This window comes from Danio aesculapii, chromosome 9, assembly GCF_903798145.1.
Source record: "Danio aesculapii chromosome 9, fDanAes4.1, whole genome shotgun sequence".
Classification (NCBI taxonomy): domain Eukaryota; kingdom Metazoa; phylum Chordata; class Actinopteri; order Cypriniformes; family Danionidae; genus Danio; species Danio aesculapii.
The window spans coordinates 7,840,320-7,855,230 of NC_079443.1; the positions used below are offsets into that span (position 1 = coordinate 7,840,320).

Below are 14,911 nucleotides of genomic sequence, written 5' to 3' on the forward strand. Positions count from 1 at the left end.
CCTAAATGTAATTTTTAATTAATAATATGTAATGCTAAGAACTTAATTTGGAACTTTAAATATAAATTTTATTCTATATTTTTGAGAATTCCAAATAGTTGGCCAACTGTTGTCCTATCCTAACAAACATACATCAATGGAAAGCTTATTTATTCAACTTTCATATGATGTACACATGTCAATTTCCAAAAAATTTCCCTTTATGATTGGTTTTGTGGTCCAGGGTCACATACATTTTTTTTTTTATTTCAAATTATTACATTAATCATTCTTACAGCTCAAGAGGTGTGCCACAATCTATGGTGAGAATTGTGTAGCATCCTGTCACCGCCAAAACCAAAGTGTGCCAGCGGTTATCATCCAGCCCTACTGCCTTAAAAGTAATGCGTTTCCTGCCCCCATGGCCCTTGTGCAGGAAGTGGAGTTTATTTTGGGAAAGACGCAGGCCAAGAAGCAGCTCATCTGAATCTGCCTCCAACACTGTAAATATGTATTCACTTTTCTGCAAATCAAAAAAAAAACGAATCTCTATCACCATTCAGAAATGTAAAGGTAGAGGCTGAAACATATGTTTTTGTTCTGACCTCAGGAGCCACTTGTGGGATTTTGAGTGTGACGATGATGGAGAATTCGGAGGGAAAGATATGACAGTTAATGAAAAGCTGAGAGGAAGGGAAGCTGAACAGCTGTGGAGATCCAGAAAACTGGAATCCTCTAGCACCTCTGGACTGGACCATACGTATGCCATCCTGCACCCTGCTGGCCACAGGAAGCACCCGGGACAAGAGGTCCAATGGTAACAGATCTGTACAAGAAATGCACGTTATATCATCAGTTCGTTTTTATTATTATTATTTAGTATTCAGTTCATAAGGAATATGTAGTTTTCAGCAGTAAAATCTTTAATTAGTAAATAAATTAACATGAAAGATCAGAATGATCTGAAAACAAGAAAGTAAGTGCAGAGTAATATCATAAGTTTCTCGATAGTTTAAGAACACCATATACTGAAACCAGTCTGCTAAAACAACAGTTTGTGAATGTCCTACTTTCTTTTTTTTTTTTAACAATTAAGGCACAATTTGATACTGGATTTTCAGAGAGATTGAAACTAAAAGATGGTGCTGAGCTGACTGTATTGAATCTGACTGCTGTCACACAAACACTATTGCTTTGTCAATTGCTATGGAGTGTTTGATAAGTAATCCAGTAATCCAATTCTTATTAATAACTCAATATATATTCACAAATCTTAACATACTTAAGATTTAAGATAACATACTTAAGAATAATATTTTAAAATCAAATCAACTTTGTATGCATATTGCAAACATTACACTGATATTTTAACAGGAATGTCTAAAATCTTTCATTTCTAGAACCTAAATAACTTAACTTTACATCTGTTTTCAACACTAATAATAATAATAAAAAATGTTTCATGAGGATAAAAACATTGTATAAGAATTATTTTTGAACGATCACAAATAGAAAAGTGTTTTTATTATGCTTTAATGTTTTGAAGAAAGTCTCTTATTTTAACCAAGTCTTAATTTATTTTATTAATTCAAAACTAAAGTAAAAAGAGGTGGGTTTAACAAGTAAAATATTACCATTTTACATTACTTTTGAGTCTAATAAGGTTTGTTGTTCATTTACATGTATCTTTGAAATCATTCAAGTTATATAAATGAAAAAATCAAAGGCCAAGTGCTTGAGTTTTGTTTCGATTCACTTCAGTAAATCAAAGAGGGAAATGGTTAGAGTGAAGAACACGTTATGGATCATATTTCAAAGTCTTTTAAGCCAAGCAAAAGACACGTTTTGGAAAGCAAACAGTCCTTTTCAAAATATCTCACATTCACAGCTCTGTGTTTTCAGTGCGCCTGTCTGTTCAGATTCAGTAATGCTGCAAAGGAAAACATGAGGTATACTATACAGTTTTCATCATTCTTCTTTCTATAGGCCATTAATTAGAATTCAGCAAAATACTCAACTTGAATAAAACTGAATTACAAATAGGAACATTTTTTAGCAGATTTCAGAAAGATTACGGATTAGATTACTAACCAATATGGCAATAATTTGTCATTTATTGTTCTTCAGATTATTCTGTGGGACACAATGCTGAATTGATATCAATACAATTTTATTTAAATACCTAAATACTTGCCATAAGATCTTATCAATATATCTACATCTACATGTTAGTAAATTGAATGGAAAAACTGTTCTGTTATAAACTCCTTTATGATTTTCAATCTTGTGTCAGCTCATAGAAAAGACATATGGTTTTAAAAAACTCAATGTGAATGCTAAATTAACCAGGACCAAATGTATCATTTTCTTTTTATGGTCCAGACCAAACAAAAACAAACATGAGACACAATCTAGTAGGTCAGATATAGGCTTCAGTAATCAAATCTTAATTAAGAGAGGTTGATTTATAAACTAATTCGAAGAGGAGCACATGCTTATGATTGATCACGGATTGTTCTGCATTAGTTATCGCATGATTCACCAATTAGATGATTCCTAATTCACTATAAATAACTAGAGTTTATTACTTCAGTTGTCATGAGAATCCCCCCTTCCACCCCTATTCCACCTCCTTTTCTTTAATAGGCAGCATGACGGCCCAGTGGTTAGCACTGTTGCCTCACAGCTAAAGCGTCACTGGTTCAAGTCCTTAACAGGCCAGTCAATGTTTCTGTGCGGAGTTTACATGTTCTCCCCATCAGTAGCTTAACTGGCTTAAGTCGGGGGATGGATAAGGGCTGAGGTGTAGTATAATAGCAAGATGCTGCCCTGGGCGATCGCCCATATTGCCCATGCCTAAATCCGCCACTGCTCCCCCTGCTCGTGTGGTTTCTCACGGGTTCTCTGTCTCCCTCCCACAGTCCATAAAATTAACCTATGCGCCATAGGTCAATCAACCAGCCTTTGACACTATAGTCAAGCTCTTAAGCAGCAGTATATCTCTATATAGCAATCCTTAATTTATCACGAGCCCCATATAAAGAGCGAGCTCTTGAGAACTACCTGAGCTCAAACTCCCCTCTCGCCCTGCAAACGGGAGGGAGCCACAGGCTCGTGGATCTTATGAGCTCAGGGCTATCTACCAGGACAGCATGACAAACATGCTTTATAATCAATCATCAGCTAAGTGTGAACACGTGAATGTCTGATTATAAAATCAGCCACAAATCTTTAAAAAAAATGGTTAGATAGTAAAATAGTAGTACGATTCATTCAGAACAATTCATCTAAATACTTGGCTTGAACAAATGCAAGCATAAACAGGACTTTTAGCAGTTATTCAGAAATTAATCTGATTACCAATCAAGTCAGCAATGCTTTTGTCAAAAAATCTGTCAAAAACTTTGCCACTGAATGTTTTTATAGCATTCTGTGGGATACAACAATGTCATTTATTCTGTTCCAATGCTACCTTAAGATGTTATCAATAGATCTGCATCTACATGTTAGCAGGTTTACTGCGCCCAGAGGGAAAACTAAATCTATTCCTCTACCATTATGAGCCCCTTTATGATTTTCAATCTTATAGCTCATATACAAGATGAGAAATGAGAGGCAGAAATGCCATAAACGTCTGTGCCTGGTTTGATGTTTTAGCACATCTATTTTTTTTTTCTTGGCTTTTTTTTCTTGGCTTCTCTCCAGTGTACTAAAAGTGTATCAGGTGTTCTGGCCATTTTCTGTTTTCTCTGTTCTAGGACCGTATCATGTTTTCAATGACACAATATCCCATATTCACACAGTTTCCCTAACAGGTGAAGATAACATTTAAAGACATTTAACTCAAGCAACTATTGCTACAAACAGTGAGGAGATGTACAGTTGAAGTCAGAATTTTTAAACCCCCTGAATTATTAGCCCCCCCTGTTTATTTTTTCCCCAATTTCTGTTTAACTGATTTAATAAATCAGATTTCAACTGTACATAGGTTAGTAATGCTCTCTAATTGTCATTTTATGGTGCATTTCAGACGAAACCACAGTGTAATAACAGAGGTTTTCATAGAGGGTTTCAAATCAGCACCTGGTAACCACATCTAATCTGTGTCTTTTTATATTTACAATCCTCCAGACTTGACCAAGTAAAAAAACAAGAAACAAATTATTGACATTTGTGTCTCAATTACAAGAGTTTTTTTCTTTCTTGCCCTATTTCATTCTTCTCCTTGATCATAAACATCTGTCTTTAATTAGTTTTCCTAAATGGTCTACTGAATGCAAAGCCCATAATCTAATGGCAATTCACTGGAAAATCTGCAATAATTACAAAGAATAACATGACTCAAATAATGTTTTTAACAGGGACAAGTTATGACTGAGACTCAGCGTTAAACATCGTCTTTAACAACAGGGACACTTTTATACTTATATACTTTTTATAATTTTATACTAAAAATAAACGTTAACTGACAGAATATTTTAGACAAAAAAACTAGGAATGTATTAATGTATAGACATATTTAAATAAAACACAATAAATTTAACTAAAAATTAAAATGTAAACAGAAAAGACTAAAAGACTAAAACTAATTTAAACTATTAATAAAAATTTACTTTTACTCAGATATTAAAATAACTCTGAGATTAGATGAAGTCAAATGTGTGTTGAATATTTTAAGTTAAAATTAAAAATATATTTCATAATTTTCTTTCACAAATATTGATATTACAGTTATAATATCATTACACTGTTTTACTCAATTTGAATCGAATAAATAAAATCTTGATGAGACAGAAGTTTTGATAAGTAATGTTTGTTTAGTATTTAAATTTTTTTCATTAAAATGATATGTATTTATTTTCTTTTACAAATTTGTAATAGTATTACCATAGTTTTGATCAAATAAATAATTAAAATGAGTTTAAATTCATTTAAACAAGATTTAAAACAAAAACATTTAAAAAATTCGAATCCAAACTTCTAAACACTAGAGGCTTCATTTTAATCAAATAAATTCACAAGCATCATAAACAAACAAACAAACAAACAAATAAATAAATAAATAAATTTCGATTCACTATAGTAAATTAAAGTAAGAAATACTAAAATGGTCTAAGATAAATGTTTTAAACAGCCTAATTATCGGAGATAATTCCTCAAAAAATGGTACAATTGAGGACAATTATGACTGAGACTCAGAGTTAAACATCGTCTTTAACAACGGGGACACTTTTATACTTCACTTAATCTAAAATCCTTTTTATCTGAAACAAACAAGACTGACAGAATATTATGTATTTTATATTTTAGAATTTTTTTTAAAGGTTTTAATGTATAGACATATTTAAATGAATTAATGTATTAAGATTTATTACAATAAATTTACTAAAATGAAAATGTAAACAGAAAGGGTCAAAAAACTAAAACTAATTCAAACTATTGATAAAAATTAACATTCACTCAGATATTAAAATAAGTTAAATGTGTGTTGAATATTTTAAACTAAAAATATATTTCATAATTTCTTTCACAAATCTTATTATTACAGTTATAATATCATTACACTTCTTTACTAAATTTAGATTGAATGAATTAAATCTTGATGAGACTGGATTTGTAATAAGTAATATGTATGTTTAGTATTTGTATTTTTAATTAAAATTATATTTCATAATGTTCTTTTACATATTTGAAACAGTATTACCATATTGTTGATCAAATAAATGATTAAAATAAGATTAAACTGATAAAAAAGATAATACATTTTAAAACAAATCCAAATCCAAACTTCTGAACACTATAGCGGCTTCATTTTATTAAAATAAATTTACAAGCATCATAAATAAATAAATAAATAAATAAATAAAGGGACTAAGCCAAAAAGTAAATAAATAAATAAGAGCCACATCTTGTTTCGATTCACTCTAGTAAATTAAAGTAAGAAAAACTAAAATGGTCTAAGATAAATGTCTAGACAGCCTAATTTCCGGAGGTAATTCCTCAAAAAATGAAACAATTCAGCCTGTTAAATCAGCGAGTAATACATCTGACCTGTGCATGGTCTCCACGGTCCAGACTGGCAGGTGATGATCCAGGACAGGAGCACACAGGCCAGCAGCGGCAGCTCCGACATCAGGGTCTCCACTCTCTCAGCTCCATTCACACACAGTCAGACTGAAACAAAGCCATTCTCAAAGCCCAGAGACCATCCTTACATCCGCACACAACTAAAAGACCTCACTCCTTATTAAAGTGGCATCTTATTCACTCCTGCCGTCCCGTTTTATGATTTTAGCAAACATATAATCAAACAACAAAGAATTCACTGCACTGATTAAAATCCAAACTTCTGTTGCTCAAAGGAGTCTCCATAACTGTGAAGAAGTTCCTCTTTGGACGGAGGCCGGTCGTACATTGCTGTACACTCGCTGTGAAGGGGAGTGTAAACTTCACCTGTGAGTTATGAGCAGGGAGAGGTGTTTTACCCCGCAGACATTTAAATGAGAATAAGTCAGCTGGAGAAAGGAGGGGTCGACCTTAAACAGAGGGATAGGTGGAGCGAATGAAGCACACAGGAGGGAGAGAGAGGCTTTTTCCAGCTCTCATCTCTTGTCTTAAAGGTGTCCTAAGGAATTCCCCAGTGCTGTACATGTGTGTCGGGTTGCTCTTGTTGTGAACTGCATCGCTCTTTTCGATCGCTGTGATGAGCACTTTACCCCGAGGAGTGCTTGTCAAGGAAATCTCCCTTCAGTCAATCGTTTCCTCACCTGCATCTCAACCCATCAACCCACGTCTTCAGCAACACCCTCATGTGTCTGGCTGGAGGTGAAAACAAGAGCTGAATATAAAAAAATGTAAGGGAAAATAGTGATAACGTGATTTTAATTCGATAACGACAGCCGTTGGATGTGATTGGCTAATAATTCTGAAAGTGCTGATATATAGTTAACAGCACCGAAACTTTTTGCATCTCTCTATTGGACCTCAGTATGTGAGAGGGTTGTGTAATTTTGCCTGAAGCGAGCAGCGGGTATTTTCAAAGTAAGAATTAACCAACAACGTATACAAACTGTACTACAACTCGGCACGCAAACTACTACAAACACGCCTGCCACCATAATATAAGAGCAGTATCATAAACACACTGACATTGTGTTGTGTTTGGTTCATGTTTTGTTTGAATTGTTTTGTTAATTCTAGTTTCTTTTGCTCTTTCTAGTTAGTTTGTATGGTTACTCACAGGTCCACTGATTGCGTTCACCTGTGCCTGTTGTGTAGTCATTTGTCATCATGTGTTTGTATGCCTTGCTTGTTCCCTCCAACCTCCAGATCCATACTGTTTCCTTAATCCAACTCTTCAACTCCTGCTCAATCAGCTCAACAAATGGTTTCCATTTAGATTTTTTGGTAACACTTTGTTTTGATGGTCCATTTGAGTATTATTGGACTGTCTGCTTAATATCTGCTGATACTGCTCCTTCAACAGACATTTAACTGACTATAAGAAACTTTGCAAGAACATGTCAACTTTAACCCTAACCTCAACACAACCTAACAGTCTGGTTATAATCTAATGAGAATTAGTTGGCATGTACTGTAGATGCAATGTAACTTAAATTCAACTAACGGACCATCAAAATAAAACTGATTTTAGTTTTTCTGAAAAAATAGTTTACTGTCTCTAAATATTTACCGGAAATGTTAATTATCCAATAAATTAAGCAAATGTTGACAAAACATTTTTTCCGTTTAACTTTAGTGAATGAATTCTATAAATTGCTATTTTAGATATCCAAATTATACTTTGGAAACAGTTTTTGTCAAAATAAGGGACTTTCACAAATGTGATGCCAATAGGGGAGAGAAAGGGGGGGCTTGGAGTCATTTGCGATATCACAAAATGTATAAAAAAATATGGCAAATTTCTGTCGAAGTACAGTATTATGCAATACTTCCCTTTCGCCAGCCTAAACATCACACACAACAGATTATCAGACTGTGCTGTGGAGTAATATGTTAAATATTAATTTTCGGCTTAGTCCCTTTATTAATCTGGGGTCGCCACGGCGGAATGAACCGCCAACTTATCGTGCACATGCTTTATGCAGTAGATATCCTTCCAGCCGCAACCCATCACTGTGAAACTGAAAACAGGTTGTAGACATCAAATATTACAAATGTAGATTCAATTTGTTATTAACGATACAGTAGAAAAAATGTGGCTTAGTGGGTAGCGCTGTCATCTAACAGCAAGAAGGATGCTGGTTCAAGTCCCGTTTGGACCAGGAAGCCTTTCTGTGCAGAGTTTGCATGTTCTTCGGATGCTTTGTTTTCTGCCCTAGGCCAAAAACATCTAGAGGTGAATTGGCTAATAGTGTATACATTTTGGGCAGTACAGTGGAGCAGTAGGTAGCACAATCGCCTCACAGCAAGAAGGTCGCTGGTTCGAGATCCGACTGGGTCAGTAGGCATTTCCGTGTGGAGTTTGCATGTTCGCGTGGGTTTCCTTCGGGTGCTCCGGTTTCAAAGACATGTGGTATAGGTGAATTGAATAAGCTAAATTGGATTTTATATATGTGAGCGTGTGCAAGACTGTGCGAATTAAAGTGTATGGGCACTGGGGTTCAAGAGTTGTGGTAGAAAGGGTATCTTTCAGTAAACCTTTACTACAAGCTTCGACTGTGAATATAAAAACATTGGTGAACAGATAACAACTTTTACAGTAAACACAACTCATAAGGATTAAACCAAACGCAAGACAAATGCCATTTTAATGTATCGATATGAAAACAAGCCTGGAAAGAGATATAAGGACTTGAGAAAGCGAGAAAAAACTAATTTTTTGCTCATCCCAGTGAATTATTCATGGGTTATATGGGAAATCTTTTACTTTCGGAGTGATTTTTACAGTTTTTGTTTGTTTGTTTCTGTTTTACAAGTGTTTTGGAGCTTTGTATGATTACAGTTGAACCACTGAAGTCACATGAAATGTTTTTGGTTCTTTTTCTGGACTTTAAACATCACTGAGGATTCAGTCTTTCAATTTATTGAAAGCATAATCTAAAGTTTTAATCAATAACCCCCCCCAAAAAAATCGACACAAATTTAAACTGAACAAAGAAGAGAAAAAACATAACTGGTACATCAAAGCATGGACACTTTCTGCCCTTTCCACCTGCTTCATATTTTGTCTTCATTTTCTTCATCAAAGCAGCTCAGACTTATCAGCAAATCTTTCACGGGGTCTGAAGGTGTGAACTAAAGAGCCTGTGGTAAAATGTCAACTTCAAAAAACATGAAGAACAATATATTATATATATATATATTAAAAGGGGCGTCACAGTGGCACAGTGGGTAGCACGATCACCTCACAACAAGAAGATTGCTTGTTCGAGCCCCGGCTGGGTCAGTTGGCATTTCTGTGTGAAGTTTGCACGTTCTCCCCGTGTTCGCGTGGGTTTCCTCCGGGTGCTCCGGTTTCCCCCACAGTCCAAAGACTGCTATAGGTAATTTGAATAAGCTAAATTCGCCGTAGTGTATGTGTGTGAACAGTGTTGGGCTGCAGCTGTAAGACCATCTGCTGCGTAAAACATATGCTGGGTAAGTTGTTGGTTCATTCCACTGTGGCGACCCTTGATTAATAAAGGGACTGAGCCAAAAAGAAAATGAATGAATGAATATTTTATATTAAAATTGATACTGAAGACAAAGTCAAGCAAACCTCACTGGTTTTGCTGTGCTATGTTAGAGATTGGCTTGATAATCTATCAATGAGAATAAATCAGAGAGTTCAATGTTTCAGGGTTGACATTTATCTGTTCTCTGTGTTGATGCTGGCTTCAAAACTCCTCACTGGTTTCGTGCAGTGATGCCAAAGATAACTCGTGTGTAATCCAGCATAATGGATACAACTCTGCCATGTAAACAAATGTCAAATAGTGTTCAGTCGCAGCTGTTAAACCATGACTACTTCCTGACAGGAGACTAAAACAGAAGATATCATTAAACAGCAGCAGTATTGAAACTCATTTTTCTCTTTTCTATGATGGTAGCAGCTCTTATGTTTCTGTTTCTGTTTTATTATCGGCGTGAGGAAGAATCCTGGCATGTTTGGGCAGGTGAATAAGCCATTAGTACATGTGAAAAATGACAGCTACTGTTTGCGTATATAGGTCTCTGTTGAGCAGAATACCCTACAACTAAGGCATACAACAACATAATAATAATAATAATAATAATAATAATAATAATAATAATAATAATAATAATAAAACAGCATTTTATTCTTGTTTTGCAATTGGACATTTAAAGTCAAGTCTGATTAAGATGTATCAAGATGGAAAAAAAATATGACAGAAATACAACTTAAAATTTTTGGGCATAGATACAAACAATTTTAATTAAATACAATGTTATGTTATAAAAGTATATTTATTTAACAATGTCAGAATGCCTGTCAAAATAAGTGCACAAAAACGGTATAAAGAGTTAGGTAACACTTTAGAATAATGGTCCATTAGTTAATGTTAGATTATAGTTCAACATTTACTAATGCATTATTAAAGTTCAAAGTTGTGCTTGTTAACGTTAATGCACTCTTGAGTTAATATGAACTAGCGTTACTTAACTTATTGTTATTTATGTTAACTAACATTAACAAACATGTATGTATATATATATATATATATATATATATATATATATATCATAATAAATGTATTACTAATAGTTTGTTCATGTTAGTGAATAAATTAACTAACATTAAGTAATAGATCATCATCTTAAAGTGTTAACAAAAATTATTTGCACTCTTTTCTCCATCTCTTGTAGTCTATTCTAACAAAAATGAACCCATGGGGATGTTTTTATCCACTCTAGGGTTATTTTAAATATTAATCTGGCCACAACTTTCTCTGTGTTTCAGCTAGCGGAATGATTTTGGGAGACAAATCTTATTTTGACACATTTTAAGAAAGTTCTTTGAGTTTTAAAAAAAAAAAAGCTCAACGATTCCCTCTGGACAAACTTACTACCCTTTTGTTATGTTCGGGATGAAAACATTCACCGAATTAAACTGCTGTAAAAATGCACCAGTAATGTGTTTTTTTATTTGTTTGCATAGATCTGTTAATCAACCTCAGTCCTGATTAAAACTACTAAATTGTTTCACTTTTTAATTGTCAAATTCATAAATGATGTCACTGATTTGGTAAAAAAAAAAACACACAAAATTACATATTTTAATATAAAAGTAATTGCGGATTGGTAGTTTTTTACTTGTTTTTTTTTAAGTAATTTTTTTTACCTTTCATCAAAGTCTTGAACATGTGAAACAACATTGCCTTTGATGCACTGATTTTGATTATTTTCTGCCTAATTTACTGTTGGTGGCTTTTTTTGCCCCATTGACTTCCATTATAACCACTTTTTTATTTTTTATTACAAAACCATAACACCATATAATCATGCATTTTGATTGTTGGTGGTTTTCCCTGTTGGGAAAAGGTAAAAATTGTCATTTTTACTGTTGATCATCAGTTGGCACCATTGACCCTTTAGATAGACCTGTGCAAAAAAAAGCTTAGTGTCTGGATTTTATATGGACTAAAACAGCTAATTAAAATTTGTGTATGTGTGTGAGAGTGACCTTTACACATTTACCTTGATGTGTGTGAGAAAATCTAAATATGCATCTCAGCACTCAGAACTACATGGAGTAAACAAAAACAAAGACTGTGTATTTATGCACCAACAAATGTGGTTATAATGGAAGTCAATGGGGCAAAAACAGCCACCAACAGCAAATTAGGGAGAAAAAAATGAAAATCTAACAATGCATCAAAGCCAATGTTGCTATTAATTGTTCATGTGTCCAAGACTATGATAAAAGGTAAATAAAATCCAGTCCACAATTACTTTTTATATCGAAAATCCATCATTTTGTGTGTGTGTTTTTTCACCAAATCAATGACATCATTTGTGAGTTTGGCAATCAAAGAGTTAATATCCTGTAAATTTCTAAACAATTTAGTAGACAATTTATATTTATCTGATGTATTTTTACAGCATTTTAATTCAGTGTATTTTTTCATCCTGAACAAAACAAAAGGGTAGTAAATTTGGGTAACACTTTATTTTGATGGTCCATTTGAGTATTAGTAGGCCGTCTGCTTAATATCTGCTGATACTGCTCCTTCAACAGACATTTAACTGACTATAAGAAACTTTGCAAGTACATGTCAACTTTCACAAACCTTAACCCTAACCCCAACCTAACAGTCTACCTATAACCTAATGAGAATTAGTTGGAATGTAGTTTAAATTCAACACACGGACCATCAAAATAAAGAGTGACATAAATGGGAACAGTGCACAAGGGTTAAGTAACAAAACAACCTTATCTTCATTTAAACAATATGGCAACACTCGCATGTAAGTAACAATGAGCAGTACATTTGTTACAATGTTTACTAATCTTTGCTAACCTTTAATATTAAAAGTAATTTTAGCTGAGGTGCAATAGAAATGATTAACAGACACAAGTTTGTATTTTATTCATGTAGTAGTAAATGTTAAAATGAATAGTAACTTAGATTAATTTAGATGAATACTCTTTACAGGTATGTCTCATCATTGCTCAATGTTAACAAATACAACCTTAATTTATAGAGTTTAAAATAAGATGATATAAAAAAAAATCCACCATACTTTATTGCATAGTGACGAAAACTATTAAACGCAAACAGTGCATTCACCATTTAGCCTGAGGGCTGTGTGAGGTCAGCTGCCTGCGCTATTTCACTCTAATACATTGTAAAGGGGCAGCTAATAGTTGGGCGGCTGCACTGACACTGGCAGCAAGCCTGTAATCAGTACGGGAAGCAGCCCCAGTCATTACTGAAGGACAGCTCTCTTGCCTCAACCAGTACATCTCACCTAGTCATTATAGCCCTCCAACTGACCAGCCGACCTCACAAAATACCGCCACGAGCTCCTCACGCAACTACACAAACCTGACCTTATGACTTCATCATGATGCCACACGCTTATTAGTTAAGTGCAGAGTGGATCTAATGACAGCAGAGAGAAAGGCATTTATATTGATAAACATGTTACTCTTTCTTTGAAGTACGATGTCAGTAGTCCTGTCTACTCATTCACCAAATCTACCAATTCTTAAGGCATAGTTCAGTCAAAAGGGGAAATTTGTTGTTCATTTACTTACCCTTAGGTCATTCAACCTATAGGTGACTTACTTTCTTTAGTAGAGCATTAAAATAAACTCTAAATTGGGGTTCTTAGTGATTCATGAAATGTCAACGGCTAACTTTAAGAGTCAAAAAAGAGATACAGGTAAAACAAAATGAATACTCATAGTTGCTGAGGGTATATTGAGGTCTTGAGAAGCAAAATAATCCGTCTGTTGACCAGCTTTCTGGTGCATATCAAATGTAGGGAATCTGTGAAATTCAATTTTCACTTCATAAGACCTCAATGTCTTAACTCCGATACGGCTGCCCTTTGTCATCAATTCTGTGTTAATAATTTTTATGGACGGAATTTCAAAGTGCAGCCTTGGGCTGGAGGGGGTCCGGTTTGGGGACCACAGGATTTCATCTCTGTTATTCGCAGACAATGTTGTTCTGTTGCCTTCATCGAACATGGACCTTCAGCATGCACTGGGGTGGTTGGCTGCTGAGTATGATGCAGCTTGGATGAGAATCAGCACCTTAAAGTCCAAGGTCATGGTGCTCCACCGGAAAAAAAGGTGGTTTGTCTTTCCAGGTTGGAGGGAAGTCCTTACCCAAGGTGGAGGAGTTCAAGTATCCTGGGGTTTTGTTCACGAGTGAGGGAAAGATGGAACGTGAGATTGACAGGTGGATTGGTGCAGCAGCAGCAGCAGTAATGTGGTCGATGTATTGGTCCGTTGTGGTAAGGAAAGGGGCTGAACCAAAAGGCAAAGCTCTCCATTTACCAGTCAATCTACGTTCCTACTCTCGCCTATGGTCATGAGCTTTGGGTTATGACTGAAAGAACAAGATCTTGAATGCAAGCGGCTGAAATGAGTTTCTTTCGCAGGGTGGCAGGGCGCACCCTTTTAGATCAGGTGAGGAGCTCTGTCATCCTGGAAGAGCTCGGAGTAGAGCTGCTGCTCCTTCACATCGAGAGTAGTCAGCTGAGGTGGCTCGGGCATCTGTTTCGGATGCCTCCTGGAAGCATACCAGCTATGTCTCACGGAAGGAGGTATCGGGGAAGACCTAGGACACGCTGGAGGGTCTATGTCTCTCGGCTGGCCTGGGAACACCTCGGGATCCCCCTGGAGAAGCTGGGGGAAGTGTCTGGGGAGAGGGAGGTCTGGAGTTCTCTCCTAAGACTGCTGCCCCCGCGACCCAGCCTCGGATAAGTGGACGAAAATGAGATGAGATGAGAAGACCTCAATGTATCACCAGGAATCATTATTGATTTTAGATTTAGTTTACAAATGTCTTTCCTCGATAAGTGTTTTGGAGCGTCAAATCGATAGTTATTATTGACGCATTTCATGAATAATAAGAGCCACAGCTACTATTTGGAGAAAAAAGCTACAGGTTTTATGTGGTTATTTCAACAGCACCAAAGAAAGACCAAGCATAAACACAAAGTTTGATACACTATGTTACTGTTTATTTAAAACCTCTTAAACACTGTTGCCATTTTTTCTAATAAAGTTGTCAGTTTTCATAACAAACTAAGAAAATAACTACAGTATTTTAAATTCAATTAAATGAATTGTATATAAAATATTCATCTATATAAAGATATATAAAACCTTTACATTTAGTTACATTTTTCACATTGTTCAATATAATGTGTTTAAGAACTGTCAGAGCTTTCAAAAACTATATGCTTGATACCATATTTGAGTAAATTAATTTACATAGATAATGTATGT

At 34.9% G+C, this 14,911-nt stretch overlaps 1 protein-coding gene across 1 annotated transcript in view; it reads right to left on the minus strand.

Moving 5' to 3' along the window:
- Positions 1–6,417, minus strand: part of tspearb (thrombospondin-type laminin G domain and EAR repeats b) — a 37,013-nt gene extending 30,596 nt beyond the window's left edge. Inside the window, exons 1-3 of the mRNA XM_056465178.1 lie at positions 6,031–6,417; positions 585–805; positions 276–502 (exon numbers count right to left, since the gene is read on the minus strand). Coding sequence (XP_056321153.1) covers positions 276–502; positions 585–805; positions 6,031–6,112 — 530 coding nt within the window. The 5' untranslated portion in view covers positions 6,113–6,417. The remainder of the gene's footprint in view (positions 1–275; positions 503–584; positions 806–6,030) is intronic.
- Between the last annotated feature and the right edge of the window lie 8,494 nt (positions 6,418–14,911).